The 13279-nt window shown below is 35.3% G+C and overlaps 1 protein-coding gene across 2 annotated transcripts in view; it reads right to left on the bottom strand.

Moving 5' to 3' along the window:
* DNAH6 (dynein axonemal heavy chain 6) overlaps positions 1-13279 on the bottom strand; it is a 297682-nt gene that overhangs the window by 212087 nt on the left and 72316 nt on the right. For both annotated transcript variants that reach the window (XM_032243483.1, XM_032243484.1), the window contains 5 exons: positions 11741-11854; positions 10025-10168; positions 2923-3135; positions 2213-2305; positions 720-839 (listed from right to left, as the gene is read on the bottom strand). In XM_032243483.1, the coding sequence (XP_032099374.1) occupies positions 720-839; positions 2213-2305; positions 2923-3135; positions 10025-10168; positions 11741-11854 (684 nt within the window). The remainder of the gene's footprint in view (positions 1-719; positions 840-2212; positions 2306-2922; positions 3136-10024; positions 10169-11740; positions 11855-13279) is intronic.

Below are 13279 nucleotides of genomic sequence, written 5' to 3'. Positions count from 1 at the left end.
TTATTTTAGGAAATTGCCACAGCTCCCTGCCACCTTCAGCAACCACCCATAAACATTGAGGCAAGATCTTCTACCAGCCAAAAGATGAGTCGCCGAAGGCTCAGATAATCATTAGCATTTTTAGCAATATAGCATTGCACACTTAATGGACCACAGTACAGTATAAAAAATAATTTCAACTTATATTTTAGATTCAGGGTTACATGTGCAGGTTTGTTAAATGAGTATTCTGTGTTATGCTGAGGTTTGAGGTAGGGATGACCTTTCACTCAGATGGCGAGCATAGTATCCAATGGATAGTTTTTCTGCCTTTGCACCCTTCTTTCTCTCTGCTCTTTAGTAGTCTCCAGTGTCTATTGTTCCTGTCTTTATGTCCATGTGTTCCCAATTCAACATAACTTCTTATGTTCTTGGAAACAAAAAATTCATGTGGCTTTCTTTATTGCAACATTTGGATTACTGTGGTGGTCTGGAACCAAATCTGCAATATCACTGAAGTATACCTGTGCAAGGGTGATGGTAATAGCATTAAGCTGTATACATATGTAAAAAAGAGCTCAATACCTGTGCATTTCTCTTACATTCTAAACACGATAACATGTCCACAGTTAAAGCTTACATTATAAAACCATATAACATTTAAATAAAAAAAATTATTTCTAAGGTCCTTGTGACTCTCTAATTCTCTGAGTGTATGAATTGAAATTATTCTTACTCACCAGTGTTTGATTAAATAAAGCAAGTTGTTTTTGCCATTCATCCACTCGAGTTTTCAGTGGACCAACGTAACGTGATGAGGCAAGGGTTGCAACATTGATGGTGCTATCATCAAGAAGGACCTTTAAAGGAAGGGGAAGAAAATATATGCAGCACCAGGTATTTGTACTCTCAGCAATATTTCAGATACATAATCCGAAGAGTCCACTTAAAGGCAAACTCTTTGAATTAATAGCTTAGCCCCTCCTACTGTTTCCTATTCATCAATTTCCCCTCATTATTCACATCTTTGTGGCACTGTGATGTTATTTCAAAGGTCACCCAGGACTTCTGATTGCCAAATTTCTGTTGCTCCTGTAATTATTCATGGCACAAGTTTTTGTATGGTTCAACACTCTTCTCCTGTCTCTCCCCACTATTAGGTAACTAGTACCTTCTTAACATAATTTGATCACCTGGTCTTGCCTTCATTTCTCAAAATATCATATACTGGCAAAATTGCCTGTTGTCTGTCCAGTGAATTATCACTTTCTCTCAATTATCTTAAGGCAGAAATGAACTCATTCATATCAAGCTCTGAATGGTTATAACAGTTTCTCCTCCACCTCCATCGTCTACTACTCCCCTTTATACAACAGCATCTCTCACAGAGCATGTGAATTTTTAAAACTGTGTCTGTTAATCTGAAAGATTTAATGGTCCATTTCAATAATAAGCTTTTGAGAGTAGAAGCTGCACCATCTGACATCAATTGCCCTAAACTTACTCACCTCTTTGAGTCTCCTCTCCCACCCATAGTGCAGAGTGATGTCTGGTCTTGCTCCTCCAACCTACAACTGGCAAAGCCATTCTATCTCTAATTCTAGCCTGGGTACTCTCTATCAGGCCAGAGCTTTGCCTTTTAAGTTGGGCTACGTGACTGAGCTCTCTTTGCTAAACAAATGTTCCTTCAGATTTTAAAGACTATTCCAAACACATGGGTTAGATTTATTTTCTTTTATGGTTGACAGAGCATGGCTGTCGTTTCCTAATTTCAACACATTCAAGTGAATTTAGCCTTTCAGGGCACTATACACATGAAATGCTCATTCAGGTTTCTTTGTCTTGTTTACAGGGTTTGAAGTGGTCTTTATTTTTTTCTATGTCTATCAAATCCCATCTAATATTTAAGATCCACCTTGTTATGACTGGTCTAGGAAGAATGCTCTGATCATTTCGACTGTAACTGATCTTTCTGTTTTCCTAAATTCCTCAACAGTTACCAACTACAGGTTGCAACTCTTATATATATATATTCCATTTTTAATGCTTTGTTAAATATTTCACGTATAAGCATTCATGTCAATTATTTGCATTCATCTTGCTTTTTCAATTAGATTTTTTTCTTCTTAAGTGACTCTCATATTTTATTCCCTCATCATAATCTCTCACAGAAGATTAGAACTAGCTGTGGCTGGAAACTTTACCTTAAGTTTTCAATAATCTGGTTACCCACCTGTATGTCATCTGTGCCGCCCAGTATAAACACATCTTTGGCATCACGGTGAGGCAGAATGACAAATTCAGTTGCTTTCCAAGAGTCCTCCACCTTAGAAATAATTCAAGTCTTAGGATATCTAAATTCACTGTGTTTAGATAATCAATAAATGCATGTGAGATGAAATAAGTAAAAACTCCATAATAATCTCATTTTCCTCCTTATTGCCCTTTAAAATTCATAAAATCTTCTTCTTGGATAAATGACACAGACTTGCTTAATTTTATTTGACTGATATTAACACACATGCTTTGAGAGAAAAAAATCTTTTTATGCAGAGGATTAGTAGGTGTGTATATATCTTTAGGTTAAGGAGATAGTATCATAACTAAGAAAATCTTGATGTCTTTTAAAGCATTTAACAGATTTCTCTGGTAGTTTGGAAGATAATGTATTTGGGTTTAAAAGATCTTTCTTGGTATATAATATTTTATATAAGCATCCACATTTCAAACCTTGTGGCCATCAAGTTCCTATGTGCTGTAGGATAAGCAGGAGATCTTTAGAGGTGATAACAGTAATATCTGTTGTAAGGAAACAATAGAGGGATGGCTGATAATGAGAGAGTGAAAGCTGCAACATTGAAAAATCCATCCAGATTACCAAAAGTGAACCTGAAAACTTTCACATTCCCTAATTATATAGATAAATATACATTCCAGATTTACCTTTTTAAGAATTGTTTCTAAGGCAGCTTCTCCAGAAGCCTGTCCAGATATGTCCTGGATTTCTTGACCGAAGTCAAAAACATGCAACTCAGAGAGCCTCTCCAAGGTTAATGGAATTTCAGTATCCACTAGAGTGGCATCAACTGTTTGTTCAATAGCTGCCCAATGTCTTGGCTTCAAAGCCGGGTTCCTCAAGTCAATGATAACTGGAAGCTGAAAAGCAAACACTCTCAGAGACATGAAGACATGATGCTTTTTATCTTAAAAATATAACCCAAAGCTTCTGGTTTTAAATTGTGCACGTAGAGAGCTGGAAAGAGCACCACTTACCCGTCTTTCCACAAAGCAAAATCTGGACAACTGCAAATTAATGACTCTAATTGAGCCTATTGAAAACCAAGTTTGCAGGGCAGAACCAACTCAAAGTTTGGAGGGAGATTGACGCTGACAGATTTCTCCACAAGGAGAAACAGTAACTGAGAATTTTCCTACCTGGGGCAGATTCCTTGGGATGACATATGAACTATTAAGAAGATAAGAAGATTCAGCTAAATTTAAAAAATAGAGTGCTAAAGATTAAGTGCGGGGTAGCATGAGAATGGAAAGTCTCTGAGCCTGCAAATACAGTGGTGCTGACAGTGAAGATTAAAAGGATTCTTAAGAAAGTTTCCTTTATGATGCTGGCTGAGGGAGGGAAACAGTGGCCATTATATAGTAACTCTAACAAATTCATCTCCCCTACTCCCTCTGTGGAACAAAGCCCTTGACGTACAGAGAAAGGAACAACAAACTGCTACCTTAAGGCACTGGTGATAACTCATTGGCAATATCTTTCTATAACTGGAGAAGTAGAACATGGAAAAAAACAATTTACCCTTGGGGGAGGGACAGAAATAAATGCCAGGCTCACTACAGCTGGAGAAGTGGGAGGAACATCTGCGATGGGAATTCTGAGAACAAGAGCTATAGCGCCTCACTAAGATAGAGGTTTAATCAGAGCATGAGGGGAATGTTCCTTCTCACTTCTCCCACCAGGTTAACAACTATTGAATAAGAATAGCAGTGGGATACAGAGTAGAAAGCTGCAAGTGACAGCTTCTCAGTGGGGCACAACACAAAGGGAAGACCCAAGGTCAGGGGAAAATAGGAATTGAGAAAATAATCTTTGGTAAACCAGCCCTACCCTAAATTCAAGGTATCACCAGAAAAATTTGAAGCCTGTGGTGCACTCAGGGTAACCATAGCAACATCAACCCTTAAACCTAGCCCAATTTCAAACTACATTTAACACAACATATCACACAAAAATGCAAGTAGAAGAAGAGGCATGCTCATTTCCAAGCATAAATATTATTTGCTTTGGTATTTACCGTACTATATAAGATATCTGGCTTTGAACAAAAAATTAAGATGCATGGGAAAAGGCAAGAAAAACCACATATCTAAGAGACAAAACAATAATCAGACCCAGAAATGACACATATGTTGGAAGTAGATAATTTGAAATAACTATGATTAATATGTTAAAGGTGCTAATGGAAATAACTATGATTAATATGTTAAAGGTGCTAATGGAAAAGGTAGATAACAAGCAAAATCAGTTGGGAAATGTCAACAGAGAGATGGAAAGTACAATTACAAATTGAACTAAAATGCTAGAAATAAAAAAGACAGTATAAAAGATAAAGAATGCCTTTAGTGGGTTTAACACAGCCAAGGAATTAATGAACTTGGAAGATTAGTGAGTATAAATTCCAGAAACTGACATGCAGAGAAAAAAGAGGGAGAAAAGAAAATAAAAACAGAACAGAGCATCCAAGACCTGTGGGACAATGTCAAATCGCCTAACGTACATATCATAGAAATCACAGAAGGAAAAGAGAGAGAGAAAACAGAGCAGAAGAAATGCTTGAAAAATAACAGCTGCAAAATTTTTCAAAATTAAAAACAAGTACCAAATCACAGATCCAAGAAACTCAAGAGAACATCAAGCAAAATAAATTTGAACAGTAAACAACAACGTATGCACACCTAGGCATACTCTATTCCTAACTGATGAGAATCAAGATGAAGAGAAAATATTGAAGGTGGCCAGACAAAAAAGGACACATCATCTATAGAACAACAAGAATTTAAAACTACAGCAGACTGCTTGTCCAAAATCATGCAAACAAGAAAAGAGTACCTCCAAATTACTGAAGGAAAAACAGAAACAAAAACTGTTGACTCAGAATTATATACCCAGTGAAAATATCATTCAAAATGAAAGGATAAAGACTTCTGCAAAATAAAAACTGAGGGAATTAATTATTACCATACTTACTCTATTAGAAATATTAAAGGATATTCTTTAGGCAGAATGAACATGTTATGAGTCAGAAACTTAGATCCACACAAAGCAATAAAGAACATTGGAAATGGAATACATGTAAAGTAAAATTTATTTTCTTTTTTATTTTTATTGCTCTAAAAGATAACTGTCTGGAGCAAAAATAGTAAAAATAAGTTATATTTATAATATATATAAATATAGACATACCATCAGCACAAAGAATGTATGGAGGAATTAATTGGGTGTATACTATTATAAGGTCTTTATACTACATGTAAAATAGTAAAATATTATTTGAAGGTTGATTTAATTATAAATTTATATTTTAAGCCTAGAATAACAATTTTAAACAATTTTGTAAAAATTGTATAAAAAGTGGTATGAATAATTTCATTGAGGAGATAAAATGAAATAATAAAATATGCAATTAAATTGAAAGAAGGCACAAAAAGAGAGAAAAAGAAACAAAGAACCAATAGACTAAAACAGCTGGCAAGGTGGTAGATTCAATATAACTATATATATAATGACTTTAAATGTGAATGGTCTACACACAGCTGTTAAGAGACGAAGAATACTGGATTAAAAAAAAGAAGTCAATTATATGCTATCTAAAAAAAATCTATTTTGAATATAAAAACACAGATAAAAGTAAAAATGGAGAAAGCCATATCGTATGAACACTGAAAGAAAGCTGAACTAGCTATATTAATTTCAGATAATGTAAATGTTAGCAAGGAATCTTATCAGAGATAAAGAGAGGCAATTCATAAATGATGAAAGGGTTAATTCCTCAAAAAGAAGTAACAATACTAAATGTGCACACTTCCAACAACAGAGCATCAAATTAAATGAAGCACCACTATCTTGAGGTGGCAGTAACATCATAAAATTATTCATTCATTCATTGAATCATTTATTTGTATCAGTATGAATTCATGGATATTTATCTTCTAACTTGGGCTATAATACAATACTAGATTTTTTTTTTTTGCCTGAAATTATTAAGGCTTTGGCCATTGAGATTTCTTTGCCCTTTTGATACTCTCCCATGATTTTGTTTTTTGAACTCTTTCTTACTTCCTGTCACTTCAAGATGCTCCAGGCTCATCTTATGTATTTCCTGACACAATTTAATAGTATTAAAAATGAAAATCTAGATAGAGAGTATGCTCATTGCTACTGGGGTGTCAATGCTTTTAGGAGGTGGAACATAAATTTCCACCCCTTAAGTATGGCTATGTATAGTAACTTCCTTTCAAATAATACAGTATGGAAAAAGCAACCTAATAATCCTAATTCTAGTTATTTATCCAAGTTAATAGAAAACTCATGTTCACACAAAACAAAAAGCTGTACATGAAAGTTTATAGCAGTTTTTATTAATAATCACTACAAAGTGAGACAGAACACAGATATCTTTTATCAAGTGAATGAATAAATAAACTATGATATATCTATATAATGGAATGCTAGAAAATAAAAATAAATGAACTGGCTGGGCATGATAGCTCAGGCCTGTGATTCCAGCACTTTGAGAGGCTGAAGCAGAAGGATCACTTGAGCCCAGGAGTTCAAGATCAGCATGAGCAACACAGTGAGATCCTGTCTCATTCTGTCACAGATGCCGGAGAGGATGTGGAGAAATAGGAACACTTTTACACTGTTGGTGGAAGCGTAAGTTAGTTCAACCATTGTGGAAGACAGTGTGGCAATTCCTTAAGGATCTAGAACTAGAAATACCATTTGACCCACCAATCCTATTACTGGGTATATACCCAAAGGATTATAAATCATTCTACTATAAAGACACATGTACAAATATGTTTATTGCAGTACTGTTCACAATAGCAAAGACTTGGAACCAAACAAAATGCCCATCAATGATAGACTGGATAAAGAAAATGTGGCACATATACACCATTGGAATGCTATGCAGCCATAAAAAAGGATGAGTTCATGTCCTTTTCAGGCACATGGATGAAGCTGGAGACCATCATTCTCGGCAAACTAACACAGGAATAGAAAACCAAATGCCACATATTCTCACTCATAAGTGGGAGCTGAACAATGAGAACACATGAACACAGGAAGGGGAACATCACATACTGGGACCTGCTGGGGGGTGGAGGACAAGGGGAGGGACAGCATTAGAAATACCTAATGTAGATGATAGGTTGACGGGTGCAGCAAGCCACCATGGCACATGTATACCTATGTAACAAACTTGCACGTTCTGCACAGGTATCCCAGAACTTAAAGTATAATTTTAAAAAAGCAAGAAATGAACTACTGCTTCACATGAAAACAAGGAAGAATCTTTTTTTCTTAAAAAATTATAATTCACAGGGTTATGCTACCATCACCTCTATCTGATTTTAGAACATGTCATCGCCCCAAAAGGAAACTCCATACTCATTAGGTCCCATAAGCAGTCACTCCTATTTCTTCCTCCCCATACTGCCTGGTAACCACAAGTGTACTTTCTCACTAAAACTTTCTCTATTCTGGACATTTCATATAACTTACATATGCTATCTGGCCTTTTTTTTTCGTGACTGGCTTCTTTTACTTTGCATTATGATTTTAAATTTTTGGTCTTAATTTTTGCAGACAGGTCCCACTATGATGTACAGTCTGGTCTTGAACTCCTGGACTCAAGTAATCCTCCCACCTTGCCTTCCAAAGTATTGGTCACTGCACCCAGCCTAGCACCATGTTCTTAACGTTTGTCTATTCTGTTGCACATATGACTTAATTTCATTTTGCTACTGAATAAAATTTCATCATATAGATAAGCCACATTTTATTTCTCCATTTTATTAACTGATGGAAATTTTTTTTTTCTCACTTTTGGCTATTATAAACAAGGCTGCTATGAACATTTGTATTGAAGTTTCTGTGTGAACACATGCTTTCAATAATCTTGGACGAATAATTAAAAGCAGAATTACTTGGTAATATGGTAGATCTATATTTTACATCTTGAGCAAATGCCAGACTATTTTCCAAAGTGGCTGTACCACCTTACAAACCTACCAGCAACATGTGAAAGTTCTAATTTCTGCATATTCCCTACAATACTTATTCCTATATAATCTGTCTCTTTGATCATAGCCATCCTAGGGAGCGTGAAGTACTATCTCACTGTGATTTTGATTTGCATTTTCCTAATAACTAATGGTGTTCAGTATCTTTTCATGTGTCTTCTTTGGGGAAGGGTGTATTCAAATCCTTTGCCCATTTTAAAGAGTTATTTGTCTTTTTATTTGTAAGAGTATGTTATATATTTTGGGTACAACTACATAGAGGGATCGTAAATGCATTTTGCTGAGTGAATGAAGCTAGACCCAAAAGGCCGCATATTGTATTATTTCATTTAGATAGCATTCTGTAAAAGGCAGAACTATAGAAGACACAAGACAGATCAGTGGTTGTCTGGAATTGTGATAAAGAGAAAGGCTAACTACAAAGGGACAATGCAAGCAAATTATTTGGGTAATGAAATTATTCTGATTGGGATTGTTGTATTAGATACATTGCTCATTTGTAAAAACTCACAGAACTATATGCCACAAAAACTGACCTCTACTGTATGCAAGTTAAAAAAAAATGTATAAACCAGGATTTCAAGGGAACCCAAGTTGGAATGCAAACTACATCAAACAAATTTGTTTATTATTGCAACATACAATCACACTAAAGGCAATAAAGAAGAAAGAAGCTAACTTAAACAACTTGGGAAGTGTTTTGATAGATACTGTAAACTAAAGGGAAAAAATATTGTGCAAATAATGCTCTTTTCAAGGTGGAAATTTTTCTTACCATTGTGTCTGAAGTTTTACTTACTTTTCTTTCCACATCTTTTTAGTTCTTGATTTCATCTTTAAAAAAAAAAAAAAAAAAACTAAAAAACTGAAATTGCCCGGGTATGGCAGCTCATGCCTGTAATCCCAGCAATTTGGGAGGCCGAGGCGGGTGGATCACCTGAGGTCAGGATTTTGAGACCAGCCTGCCCAACATAGTGAAACCCTGTTTCAACCAAGAAAAATACAAAAAATTAGTCAGGCGTGGTGGTGGGTGCCTGTAATCCCAGCTACTGGGGAGGCTGAAGGAGGAGAATCTTTCGGACCTAGGAGGTAGAAGTTGCAGTGAGACGAGATCATGCCACTGCACTCCAGCCTGGGCAACAAGAGTGAAACTCCGTCTCAAAAAACAAAGAAACAAACAAAACAACAACAAAATACCTTAAAATTGTTTAAAAAACTAAAATCATATCCCTTTTCTTAACCATTTCAAGCACTGGCTTAGCTGAGTTGGTTTCAAAGAGCCAGCCCTGTACACCTGGAGCCTGGTTTCCCAACTTTCTTCACATCATAGCACATCTAGAAAATGGCATAGTTACGTGGTGCAGTTATGCAAATGGACAACGTGGATTGGACAAGTTTATCCCAGCCTCAGCTGGCTCCCTAAGGGTTTGAGTGGATCAGTATCTTAGTACAACTACAACCTATTCCTGCACTATTTCCCCTACCACTTGGGAAACACTCTGAATGCCCCTTCTAACCACAGTATTCAACTGCAAGATTTGGCCAACTGAAGACAGGGATGCAAAAAAAGACACTGCAAAAAAATGAATTTGACTATTGTTTTTTTCTGTCTGCAGAGCTGACTAACTTAATCAGGGAAGAATTCCTGATTGTGGTCTCATTAGCATCAATTAATAACCAACTGGCTTAGAGTTTTTGAAATAATTTCTACCAAACTTACCTTTTCTTTCATGGTTTCCACCTTGTGTTTGAGCTGGGGCACTACACTGTTGGGTGGCAAGCCTTTTTCCAGTTGAGACACAAATTTAGCATATTTAGAAACTTGACCGTTGAGAACTTCTGGATCCAGGCAATCAAATTTGGACTATGGAAATTTAAAAAACAAAGCAAAACAAGTTAAAACACAAAACTAAAGTCAAATTTGAAATACTAAAAAAATTTTAAAAAGTTAGTTAATCCAAATCTACACTATATTTTTGGAAATGGCTTTACCTATTAAATTGCTAAAAATATATATCCAGCATCACCTGTTTATCTCTTTCACGTTCTTGTCTCCCACATCATCAAATATAGTATTGCAGTCTCTGCAATTTATTTCTGAGGATTAATATTCATAAAGTCCTCGAAGGAGACAAGTAGCTAATTTTTTGCTCTTGCTAACCAGAAATTTCTCACCTAGTAGTCTTCTATTATTTGATTATGCACCTGTTTAACATAAATATTTTAAAGATGTACCCCAATATACTTATAGATCTATAATTATTTTTCTCATTATGTAAACATATAAGTATACACATATATTGACATGTTAGCCATACATGTACACTGATGGCAGTAGAAAATTTGTAAACCTTCATTTTTCTTTTTTTGTAAATTCATTTTCTTTCTGCTCCCTAATGGATTTTCTTGTGTATTTCCTAGGGTGAATGCATCCTACATTGGAAGTCACTGCTCTAATCCATAGTGGTAATCAGAAAATTCTCTAAGCTGCTGCTTCTTAAGAATATTTTTTTACTGCTGAGATAAGTGATAAATGACTTAAAGGAGAGCACTTGAAACTGATGTTACAGCATGCATTTGTTTTTGTCTGTTTGTTTTCTATTTTCTCCACCAAAAGGTAAGTTCTATGTTTGAACTTTGTTCTTCTTATTCTCCACTGGTACTCCCAGCAACTAGAACATTATCTGAAACATATTTTACCATGTTACTGTTTTTTAACCCATCCATGTGGCTTCTAATTACAGGCATCAGCATAGGTAGGATGAATAAGTGTAAAACAGTATTTGTAAAGTTGATAGTATTTCTAACATGTCCATACCACACTTGAAAGTATAGGTGGCCATCTATTTTGCCTCATAGAGAGTTGACCCTTGTTAAGATTGAATATAGGGTAGATCCTAGAAACAAAACTCTATGATGGCTGTTGATATTTGGCTAATTTAAAAAGTTTACTACTGAGCTCTCAAAGGAAGATCCTAGATTTTACCACTCTATTCTATTGCAGTGAACAAAATGGCTTCCTTTTTTAAAGGACAACAAAAATAGAAACCTAAAGTGTGTAGATCACAAATAAAATGCTACAATCCTCAAGAACACTGGAGCGTATGATGACAACACTGTTTAGAAGCCACAAAGTGATTAAATGTCACACAGTATGTTCCGTTGATACTTCCACTATGTAGGTCCTTTCACTAACATGAAGGACCTGAGAAGCCTGGCTTACAAGAAGACTTTCTGCTCTGTAGCATTCAGCGACATGAGGACCTTTATGATTTTCACTGGAAAGTTTATAAATATTATCAGAAAATGATACCATTGCATATTTACTGACATTAAGAAAAGCATGAGATTGTTAAAAGTTATAATTCAAATTATAAGAATTTAAGATTAATTCATATAAAAATAATTTAAGAACCGAAGGCTTTTTTTCCTCTACCTTTAACCATTCTTGTTGGAGTTTATCCCATTCAGAGAAAGAATCCCAGAGCAATTGTTTGAGCTTCAGTTCAGCACTAACTTCTTCCAAAGCTTCAAACTTGGACACTTCTACCTATAAAAATGTAGTAAACAAAATGTGCAATTTAGTTTTCAGATGTAATGATCATATGCTAATCTCCTATTAGTAATTCTTGGTACAGTGATTACTTGGCAGAATGTGAGGCTTAAATGGGTTAAGAAAAGGAGCACTAGAAACAAATGAAGAAAAAAACAACTCCACAAAACCCCACATATATTACAATTTCCATTAGAGTAACAAAATGTAACTCCTGGTATTTCCTTAGGACTTAAATATACTCCAAAGACATAAATATTATAAGAGTAACATAGGCAGTCTTCTTTGAGTTGGATTATATATGCATATATGTGCTAGATCTTCTAGGGAAAGCAGATGAGTCTTTAGAGGCACTGATTTCTGTTAGGCTTCTGTATTTAAATGGCATAAGAGGAAATGACTGTGCGGTAGCCAATGGGGAAGACGGTGAAGTTTAAGATGGAAAGGACAGTGTGGTTTCTTACTCTTTTCTAACCATGGATTGTATATGAACCTTATGGAGAGGAAGGGTGCAAGAAAATCTGAAGAAGGTGTTTTCATGAGAAGTGTTTTAAGACTGCCTTGGCTCAATGGTGGGGAAGCCTTCAGGGAGTTGGTTGCACAGAAATTTTTGGGCTTTGACATTAGGAATTTAGTCTTATTTTCCATTAAGACTTGCAAATGATTTCTTGCAACCTAGATCAGTTAGGCTTTCACTCCTATTCTCCAAATAATTGAGAGCCACAGAAGGAAGGCTAGATCAGAGGCAATCAGGAAGGAATCAGTCATGAAGGAGAAAGACACACTTCTATTTCAGGTTCTGTGTTTTTTAAAAATTTATTTTTTAACTAATTTTTTCTTCTTGTGGTAAAAAACACATTACATGAGATCTATTCTTTTAACAAATTTTTAAGTGTAAAGTACAGTAATGATAACAATGTTAAAGTTATTTAATGTAACTTTTTCTAGTACTTTTTCACTTTGTATAACTGAAACTTTATACACATAGAACAGCTCCTCATTTCTGCTTCCTTCCAGCTTCTAGAAACCACCATTCCACTTCTGCTTATATGAGTTTGACTGCTTTAGATATCTCATATAAATGAGATCAGGCAGCCTTTGTAGCTGGCTTATTTCACTAAGCATAATGTCCTCCAGGTTCATGCATGCTGTGGCATAACAGGATTTTCTCCTTTTGTGAGATTGAATAAAATGCTATTTTATGTAGATACCACATTATCTTTATCCATTCATCTGCTGATGGACATTTAGGTTGTTTCCATATCTTGGCTATTGAGAACAATGCTTCAATGAACATGGGAGTGCAAATATATCTTCAAGAGCCTGATTCAATTATTTGGGATATATGCCCATAAATGGGATCATTGGGTCATATGGTAGTTCTATTTTTAATTTTTGAGAAACCACCATGCTCTTTTCCAC

This window comes from Sapajus apella, unplaced genomic scaffold (genome assembly GCF_009761245.1).
Source record: "Sapajus apella isolate SASKATOON/1434 unplaced genomic scaffold, GSC_monkey_1.0 scaffold52, whole genome shotgun sequence".
Taxonomy (NCBI): Eukaryota; Metazoa; Chordata; class Mammalia; order Primates; family Cebidae; genus Sapajus; species Sapajus apella.
Note: the sequence above shows the minus strand (reverse complement) of the source record. Positions and strands in the feature narration are given on the sequence as shown.